Here is a 9,627-nt window from a genome sequence, read left to right on the forward strand (position 1 = left end):
GGGCTGGAACCGGGGTATGCAGGACCCGGGCTGGGGCCAGGCCCGGAACCACACGGGTGCCCAGGACCCGGAGTGGGGGGATGAACAGGACCGGGGCTGGGAACAGGACCGGGACAGTGCCCCGGACTGGGACCGGGACCGGGACCGGGACCGGGGGGGCACCCAGGCCGGGGGATGCCCAGGAGCAGGATGGGTTGCACAGGACCAGGCGCGGGGTGCTCAGGGCTGGAACCACAACCGGAGGGGATGCCCAGGACCGGGACCGGGACCAGGGGCCGTCCGGGGCTGGGACCGGGACCGGGAGCAGGCTGTGCCGGGGCCGGTGCTGGCGCGGTGCGGTGCCGGTGCGGGTGCGGGTTGCGGGGCGGTGCCGGTGCCGGTGCGGGGCGGTCGCGGCGGCGCTGCCGGTGGCGGGGCGGGGGCGGTGCGGCCCCTCCTCCGCCGGGGCCGGGCCTGCGCCGCTTCCTGCGGAGCCGCCGGGCGCTGGGAGCAGCCGGCAGCCCCCGGCGCGCCGCGGCCCCGGGCCCCCGCCGCCCCCGCCCCGCCCCCGCCGCCCGGCCCCTCGCCCCCCCGGCGGGCCCGGGGGCGCCGCCGCCGCCGCCCCACGCTGGCGCAGAGGCCCGGGCCCGGGCCCGCCTCGCCGCTGAGGATGTCCCGGAAGGCGCCGCGGGCGGAGGTGTGCGCCGACTGCAGCGCCCCAGGTAAGGGCCGCCTCCCCGCCCCCTCCCGCCCCGGCCCCGGATCCGGACCCCCCCGGTACGCCCCCGCTACGCCCCATCCCCCCGCCAGCCTCCCGCGCCCCCCCCCCCGGCCGGGCCCTTCGCACCTCGTGCTGCCCCCCCGGAGCCCCCCCCCGGAGCCTGGCCGGGAGCCTGCCTTGTGCTCCCCGGTACAGCCCCAGCACCCCCGTGAGCCCCCTCTGCACCCCGTGGTGCCCCCTGGTACATCCCCAGCACCCCCGTGCGTCCCCTCTGCACCCCGATGTGCACCCCCTCAGTATGCTCCCAGGGAGCCCTTTTGCATCTCCCTCTACGCCCCACAGTGAGGCCTCTTTGCACCCCCTGGGTGCCCCCAGGACCCCCCCGGTGAGTCCCCTCTGCACCCCGCGGTGCACACCCTAGGGACCCCCGCTGAGTCCCCTGCTCTGCCCCCAGCCACCCTCTGATACACCCCCAGTGCAACACCCTGGTGAGGCCCCTGGGCCCCTTTGGTGCACCCCCTTTCCTCACCAGGAATCTCCCAGTACACCCCAAACGTGACCCCAATAACCCTCCGTGCCCTCCTCAGTGCCGCCCTGGTGCACCCAGCGTACCCCCACCGCCCCCCGTGCACCACCCACAGCCTTTGCACCCTTCAGCGTGGGGGCTGCTGGCACAGGCTGGGGACGTGCCAGTTGGTGCCAGCAGCGCCGAGGACCCCGCAAATGGTGGGATGGGGTGACACCCTCCTGCACACCCAGCACCCCGCTGCCGGCACCCACGCTGGCCGGATCTGGGCTCGGCGGTGCAGGCAGGCTGAGCCGGGCCGGCGGCGGCTGTGCTGCAAGCCGGAGCCTGAGCCTGGGCAAGACTGTTCCCGTCCCCAGCGGCACCGGTGCCCACAGCCCCCGTGCCGGGCACGAGCCTGTGGACGTCACGGTGGGGCTGGACCCCCAAACCCTGCCCGCGGTGTGGCCAGACCCCCAAACCCTGCCCGTGGCCAGCTCGGGCAGCCCCATGGCGATGAATGAATGGGACTGGGCTTCGAGGCTCGCTCCGAGCCGGCCCCAGAAAGCTGCCCGCGGGCCAAGGCAGTGCCGAAATTATTCCGGCCACGTGCCAAGGGCCGGATCCTGCCAGGAGAGCCAGCGGCACGCGTGGGCGCGGGGCTGCCCTGCTCCGGGTACGTCCCCTGTGCCGGTGGACAAGCGGGGGGCGCAGGGGTGCCCGGGGCGGCGCTGAGGCTCCCTGCTGGGGAGGGGGGAAATGGAAACCAGTTTTTTTCAATCTCTTATCGCCCGGCAGCCATGTGAGGAAATGAGTTATAAAGTCCAGAGGCCGCTTCCTACCACGCTGGGAGCATTCGCCGCCACCGCCAGGGATGCGCTGGCTGGCCCTGTGTGGTGGGGTGCCCATGGGGTGCTCTGGCCCCTCTGCCTACGCTCCCTGGGCCAAATCCCTCTCCGCTGGCCCCGTGCAGGGATGCTGGCTGGCCCCTGCCCTCCCCTCCCGGTGCCGGGGGTCCTGGCATCAGCCCGAGTCCCGGTGTGGGGACAGGGGTGCCGGGAGCTCCCTTGAGCCAGCGCTCCCCGAGCTCCTGCAATGCCCACCCGCATCCCGTCGCATCCAGGCCATCCCTGCAGCGGGAGGGGGTGCAGTTCTGGGGGGGTACCCCACATCCGCCTGGCTGCGGGGCCACAGGCGGCCTCTCCAGCCCGCTCCCCCCGCGCAGAGCATCCTGTTCCCGGCAGCACCCCGTGGGCAGCGGGCGCGAAGGCACAGATGCCGCCGCGCCGGCTGCCAAGGCGCTGCCATCTGTGTGTGCGGGGCTGCCAGGCTGGGGGGGGCCGCTGCTTTCCCCCCCCCCCCCCCCCGGCCACCCCACCTCAGCCCTTGGGCACTGCAGGGCTGGGTACCCCCCAAAACGGGGTCCCCAGGGCTCCCGGGGGGGGCTTGGGGAGGGGCTGGGACCCTGCGGGCAGGAAGGAAAAGGGGTAGACCCAGCCACCCACCCGCCTGCCTTCCTCTGTGGGGTCGTGGGGCCATCGTCACCTCGGGGCCATCGCGGCCGGGCAGTGTTGCCACCCCCCTCCCGTGGGGCAGTGTGGTGTTTGTGTAGGCCCTACAGAAACAAGGGGTGGTGGAGCTGGGCAGAGGCTGGCAGGGGCTCCCCCGCAGTGCCCGGCAGAGGGGCTGCCCGGGGACGGTTTGGCATCGTCACCCTGTGCCTGGCCGCACATCACAGGAGGGGGGCTGTGACCCAGTGGGGGGGATCCCCAAATCCTGCCCTCGGTGCTGCTGAGGTCAGCTGTGGCCCCACCGCCACCCCGTGGGGCCAGACCCCACTCCTGGCCAGCCCCAGGACCCATTTTTGGGGTGCAGGCGTGGGGAGCTGCCGCCTGGCCGGGAGCGGTGCCCCCACGGGTGCGGGGCTGGTGCCAGCGCAGGGCCGGCGCGGCTGCTCAAACGGCCCTTTGTTCCCGGCAGGGACACAAAGGGCTCCAGTCCGGCCAGGGCCAGCGGCCGGGGCTGGGGGGGGGGGTATGGCAGCATGGGGGGGCTGCGGCACCTGCCCCGAGAGCCTGGGTGCCCTGCGGGGCTGGCCTGGGTGGGGCGCTGAGGCTGCGGAGCCGGTGACCACTGTACGTGGGAGCCCGTGGGCTGGGGGTGCGCACCCATCAGGGGGGGCACGCTGCCTCTGTCCAGGGCCCCCCCAAAATGCCCAGCTGGGAGCTCAGGGGGTACACGGCCCCGATTCTGCGGTGGGTCAGGGTGCCCCTGCTTGGGTGCGCTGTCGCAGGGCTGGCATCGTCCCTGCCACCGGCTGCCCTCCGGACGGGGGAGGCCCAATCCTGCCCCCCCCCCCCTTTTGGCTGGTGCCTGGTTGCTACGGGAAACCTGTGGGTTTCCCCTGGCGATGGGCTGAGCCCCTCACCGTTGCTGGGGAAACGGTCGCTGTGGCAACGCACCTCCCCCTGGCAGCAGCGGGTGGATGGGGATGGGACTGCGCGGGGAGGGGACCTTGGTGGCGGGGACAGCCGGTGACACCCCCGTGCCATCCCGCAGACCCCGGCTGGGCCTCCATCAACCGCGGGGTGCTCATCTGTGACGAGTGCTGCAGCGTGCACCGCAGCCTGGGCCGCCACATCTCCATCGTCAAGCACCTGCGCCACAGCCCCTGGCCCACCACCCTACTCCAGGTGCGTGCTGACCCCGTGGGGACATGGGGACACGGGGACACGCACACTTGGACCCCCACGCCCACCGGGCCCTGCCTCTCCCCCCGCAGATGGTGCACACCTTGGCGAGCAACGGGGCCAACTCCATCTGGGAGCACTCGCTGCTGGATCCGGCCCAGGTGCAGAGCGGGCGCCGGAAGGCAAACCCCCAGGACAAAGTGCAGTAAGTGCCCCCCCGTGCTGTGGGGAGGGGGTCTGCGCCGGCCGGGCACTCACCCCGCAACCTGCCACCCCCCCTCAGCCCCACCAAGTCAGAGTTCATCCGCGCCAAGTACCAGATGTTGGCCTTCGTCCACAAGCTGCCGTGCCGGGACGACGATGGCGTCACTGCCAAGGACCTCAGCAAGGTGGGGCGTGGGCTGGGCACACGGGGACCCCCGTCCTCGGCAGCGGGGATGGATTTCCCCCTTACCCGCCTCTCTCCTCCGCAGCAATTGCACTCGAGCGTGCGGACGGGCAACCTGGAGACCTGCCTGCGCCTGCTCTCGCTGGGTGCCCAGGCCAACTTCTTCCACCCGGTGAGCGCTGGTGGGGCTTGGGGTCCCTGGGACGGTGCCGGGCTTGAGGGGGGGGCCCCGTGGCCCCGTCCCACGGGCGGGCTGTGGGGCTGAGGCTGCCCGTGCCCACAGGAGAAGGGCACCACGCCGCTGCACGTGGCCGCCAAGGCCGGCCAGATCCTGCAGGCAGAGCTGCTGGTGGTCTACGGTGCCGACCCCGGGGCACCCGACGTGAATGGCCGGACCCCCATCGACTACGCCAGGTGAGGGTGGGAAAGCGGGGGGGGGGGGGTGTCACCCCCGTCTGCACCTCCCGTTTAGGGTGGGCATCACCGCTGCCCGTCCTCTCACAGGCAGGCAGCCCAACACGAGCTGGCGGAGCGGCTGGTGGAGTGCCAGTACGAGCTGACCGACCGGCTGGCCTTTTACCTCTGCGGCAGGAAACCGGGTGAGCACGGGGGTCCCGGGGGTGGGGGGGGCTCAGCCCCAGGGGGGCACGGGGCCCCGCTCACCACCCCTCTCTTTGCACAGACCACAAGAACGGGCACTACATCATCCCGCAGATGGCTGACAGGTGAGTGCCCGGTGCCCGGCGCCCTGCTACCTTGTCCCGTGTCCCCCCCGGCGTCCCCGCTGGGCCGAGGGGGGGACCCCAGTCACCTCCCCGTGACCAGCGTTGGAACATCCCTGGGAAGGGCAGGTGGGGGGGGGGGGGTCCACATGCCCGCGCGTTTAACGTCCACCTTTATCCTGTTCTTCCCTCCGCTGCCTTCTCCGGAGCGCAGGGTGCGCCCAAAGTGCATGGCACAGAGGTATTGTCTGCTCGGCGCTCGGCTCCGGGGAGCCCCCTGTGCTGCTGGCGTGGGCCCCCCCTGCAGCCCCGGCCGCTCAGCCCAGCCTGGCACCTGGGGGACACCCGGGGAGGGGGGGTCCCGCTCGCCCCCTGCCACCTTGTCCTCCCTTGCGTCTGCCTGTCAGCCCCATTCGTTGAAGCCCCCCCCGTGCCTGGGGGCGGGGGGCCCTGTCATGGTGGGGTGCAGCTGGGGACCGTTTTAATGGGGACGGGCCAGGAATAACCCCCGCTTTGTGTGTCCCCCCTCCCTGCGCCCCCCAGCCTGGACCTCTCTGAGCTGGCCAAGGCAGCCAAGAAGAAGCTACAGGCGGTGAGTAGGGGCCAGGTCAGGGCTGGGGGGGTCCTGTCCGCTCCCCCCATCCCGCCTGACGCCCTCCCCTGTCCCGCTGCAGCTCAGCAACCGCCTCTTCGAGGAGCTGGCCATGGATGTCTACGACGAGGTGGACCGCCGGGAGAACGATGCGGGTGAGCGGGGAGGGTGGGGTGCAGCCCCCCGCCAGGGCTGGAGCGGGCGTCCTGGGGCGGGGAGGAGCAGCCGGCGGGGCCGTGGCCGAGCCCAGCGCTCCCCCCGATCTGGATCCGTCCGCCGGGACCGCAGGCCCCTCCTTCCTCATTCCTCCGGCCGGGGAGGTTTTCTCCGTGCGAGGGGCCGCCGCTGGGCGCCGGGGCTGGGGTGCTGCTGGAGGTGGGTGCCGGGACCCCCCAGGGATGGGGGCTCAGCCTGGAGGGGACCCCTTAGCTGGGGGATAGCGGGGCAGGGGCCACCACATTTCCATGGCGGGGTGGGCACCGACGGGCAAGCCGAACCCTCTGCCCGCTGGCTGGGGGGAGTGTAGAGCTGGTGCCCCAAAGGGTGAGGAGCAGGGGGTCCCTGTTGTGGGGCGCGGGGGGGACCCCCGCCCCGCGGGGCGGCCGGAGAAGGCGATTCCCGTCAGCCCGGCCGGGCTCCGCTCCCAACCCCGGCAAGCTGGCCCCGTGCCCGCGCCTGCGTCCTGCCGGCTCCGCCGCCGGCCCCGGGCCCTGCAGCCTGCTCTCTCCGGGGGGTCCGGCCCCCGCAGCCCCCCCCCCGGGGGTCTGACACCAGGTGTCTGCCCGCAGTCTGGCTGACGACGCAGAACCACAGCACGCTGGTGACAGAGCGCAGCGCCGTCCCCTTCCTCCCTGTCAACCCCGAGTACTCGGCCACGCGCAACCAGGTGAGCCCCCCCGCCGGCCCCGCAACCCCCCCCTTGCACCCGGACCCCTGCTCACCCCTTTTTTTCCCTCCTCCATCCCTCAGGGCCGGCAAAAGCTGGCCAGGTTCAATGCCAGGGAGTTTGCCACCTTGCTCATCGACATCCTTGGGGAAGCCAAGCGCCGGCAGCAAGGGAAGAGTCTGCTGAGCCCCACAGGTGAGGGACGGGGGGCAGCGAGGTGGGGCTGAGCATCTCCCCCCTGCCCTGTGCTCAGCACCCCCCTGCCCTCCCCCCAGACGCCCTCGACTACTCGCTGCGGAGCCAGAGCGACCTAGACGACCAGCACGACTACGACAGCGTGGCCTCCGACGAGGACACGGACCAGGAGCTGCTGCGCAACGCCTCCCGCAACAACCGTGCCAGGGTGAGCCCCGGACCCCTGCCCTGGACACCCCCCCCCCGGCTCTGGGATCCCCGCGCTGAGCCCCTCTCCCCGCAGAGCATGGACTCCTCTGACCTCTCGGACGGCCCCATCACGCTGCAGGAGTACCTGGAGGTGAAGAAGGCTCTGGCTGCCTCAGAGGCCAAGGTGCAGCAGCTGATGAAGGTGAACAACAGCCTGAGCGACGAGCTGCGCCGGCTGCAGCGCGAGGTGGGTGCGGGGCCGGTGGGACCCCCCCTCCCTTGGCATACCCCCCCTCCTCGCTGATGCTTCTTTCCCCGGCTGCAGATCCACAAGCTGCAGGCAGAGAACACACAGATCCGGCAGCAGATGGGTCCCACGCACCCAACCCCGGCCCCCAGCGAGCGGCCGGAGCACGGGCACCCCCCGGGCACAGCCCCCCCGCACCGCCGGGACCGCCAGGCCTTCTCCATGTACGAGCCGGGCTCAGCGCTGAAACCCTTTGGGCAGCCGGTGGAGGATCTGGTGACGCGGCTGCAGCCCTTCGGCGCTGGTGTGAGTGTGCTGGGACGGGAGGGTGGGTTTTGGGGTGCAGCGGTCCCCCCAGCTCCCCAGGGTGCTGGGTCCCGTCCCCATGGGGCCATAACCTTTCATGTGTCGCCAGGAGGTGGAGGACGAGGCTCTGTACTCCATGCACATCCCGGCCAGCGTGTACCGGGTAAGGGGGCCGCAGCGGGGGCGGCTCCTGCATGGGACATGGTGGCCGTCACTCTCCTGGGACGTGGCCTCCGTGCCATCCTGGGACGTCCCGCCCCCCGCCACCCTGCACCCCCCGGGTCAGGCCAGGGACCTCCCCGGGGGACGATGGCTGCGGGACGTTCCTGCATGCAGGGCGGCGGTGTCCCCTGTGCTTGTTCTCCCCTGCACGTCACTGGGATCAGCTCCGGACCCTTCTGCACCCCGCTCAGCACCGGCTTCCCCTCTCTTCCCCCTCTAGATCCGGAAAGGTCCATCTGCCTCCTCGGTGCCCTTTCCCCCATCCTCCCCGCTGCTCTCCTGCCCACCCGACGGTGCCCGGCACATGGTGACGTACTGGGGGGGGGGGAGGGGGGCAGCTCCTGGGGTGGGGGGACCCCGGCCCTGCACGGGGATGGGGCTGGGCAGGGCCTGACGCTGCTTCTGTCCCCTCCAGAGCAAGCTGGACCGGCACGGCAGTGGCACCGACAGCGACTACGACAACACGCAGGCGGGTGAGGTCCTGATCAGGTGAGTGCCGGGGCTGGGGCTCCGCTGGGAAAACGGGGCTGGCACTGACCCCGGGGGGTCGGTCGGTCCCTGCAGCATGGAGGGGAAGCGGTTCGTGGAGCTGAGCAAGGATGAGGATTTCCCCCACGAGCTGGACCTGCTGGATGGGGAGCTGGACCCCGGGTTGCCCAGCACGGAGGATGTCATCCTCAAAACCGAGCAGGTCACCAAGAACATCCAGGAGCTGCTGCGGGCGGCGCAGGAGTCCAAGCACGACAGGTAGGGCTGGGGCACGGCCACGGGGTCCCTCCGGACCCCTCTGGTCCCAGGGGCTGTGTTCACATGGGGCCATCCCTGTCACCCCTGTGGTTGGGAGCCATCATCCCCCCAGCACTCACCCCTTCTGCTCGCCCCCAGCTTTGTGCCCTGCTCGGAGAAGATCCACTCGGCTGTGACGGAGATGGCATCGCTCTTCCCCAAGGTAGGAGGGGTTGGGGGGGTCCCCGGGGTGTGGGAGGGTCCTCAGCAGGCACCGTCAGCTCCCCCCAGCGCGGGTCCTGACGCTGCTCGTCTGCCCTGCTGCAGAAGCCGGCGCTGGAGACGGTGCGGAGCTCCCTGCGGCTGCTCAACGCCAGCGCCTACCGGCTGCAGAGCGAGTGCCGCAAGACCGTGCCGCCAGAGCCGGGCACCGCCGTGGACTACCAGCTCCTGACCCAGCAGGTCATTCAGTGTGCCTACGACATCGCCAAGGCCGCCAAGCAGCTGGTCACCATCACCACCCGCGAGAAGAAGCAGTGAGCGCCGGCCCGCGTCCCCCCCGCACTCCCCCGGCCCCTGCGCTCTCCGTCTCTCCCTTCCCTCCGGCAGCAGCCGGCACCTGGGGTGAGCGCAGCTGCAAGTGGCCTTTAGCCCGTGGGGAGCCGGGGCCTGGGGCGAGCCCCCCCTTCACCCCCCCGCGCCACCAAGGAGCTGGTGCTCAGCCCGCGGGGTAGGTGCCTGCGTCCCCCTGTACAGACACCCCCCCCCTGCAGCCCGCCCCGCGGCACGCACCTAACTTATCCTGTACATAGCCTGTGTAGCTGTCCGTGGCGGCAGCGGCAATGTACCCCCCCCACTCCCAAAAAGCCCCTTGCCGGGCGGCTGGTACCCCCGGGGCTGCCCACAGCGTTACACTGGACCGGGGTGCCCGTGGGCCCCCTTCCCTGGGCGTCCTGCCCCCCCCCCCCCCCGCCCGGGGCCGCGCTCCCCACTGTAAGATGTGTCCTTGTACATTTGTATCAATAAAGGTGTGAGCATTGCACGGGCTCCTGGGGCGAGGGGGGGCTCTGTCTCCCCGGGTGTTGCTGCAGGGGGTTCACACACACACACACACACCCCCCCCCCGCCCCGGGCGCCAGGCAGGACTCGGCCACGTGTCCCAACCATTTCACCCAGTCCCCTTGGCCTCGGCTGGCGGCCGGTCACGCCGTCCCGCTGTTCGCCCAGCCCCGGGGCAGGGCTTTCCCAGCACGGCCCCG

At 71.9% G+C, this 9,627-nt stretch overlaps 1 protein-coding gene across 5 annotated transcripts; it reads left to right on the forward strand.

Annotated features, from left to right (window-relative positions):
* Positions 1-457: 457 nt before the first annotated feature.
* On the forward strand, positions 458-9,407 carry GIT1 (GIT ArfGAP 1). Of its 5 annotated transcripts, XM_075771454.1 has the most exons (22): positions 458-701; positions 3,765-3,898; positions 3,988-4,100; positions 4,179-4,284; positions 4,369-4,455; positions 4,567-4,697; positions 4,788-4,882; positions 4,966-5,008; positions 5,220-5,246; positions 5,549-5,597; positions 5,680-5,752; positions 6,386-6,483; positions 6,567-6,678; positions 6,759-6,886; positions 6,962-7,114; positions 7,193-7,420; positions 7,530-7,583; positions 7,863-7,949; positions 8,058-8,131; positions 8,207-8,389; positions 8,528-8,591; positions 8,696-9,407. In XM_075771454.1, the coding sequence occupies exons 1-22, from the start codon at positions 650-652 to the stop codon at positions 8,906-8,908; spliced, it is 2,304 nt and encodes a 767-aa protein (XP_075627569.1). In that variant the 5' UTR covers positions 458-649; the 3' UTR covers positions 8,909-9,407. The 5 variants fall into 5 exon arrangements, with proteins under 5 accessions (XP_075627569.1, XP_075627566.1, XP_075627564.1 ...); XM_075771451.1 differs by lacking the exon at positions 7,530-7,583 and having other exon boundaries at positions 495-701; XM_075771449.1 differs by lacking the exon at positions 5,220-5,246 and having other exon boundaries at positions 495-701.
* Positions 9,408-9,627: the final 220 nt, after the last annotated feature.

This window comes from Balearica regulorum, chromosome 19 (assembly GCF_011004875.1).
Source record: "Balearica regulorum gibbericeps isolate bBalReg1 chromosome 19, bBalReg1.pri, whole genome shotgun sequence".
NCBI lineage: Eukaryota > Metazoa > Chordata > Aves > Gruiformes > Gruidae > Balearica > Balearica regulorum.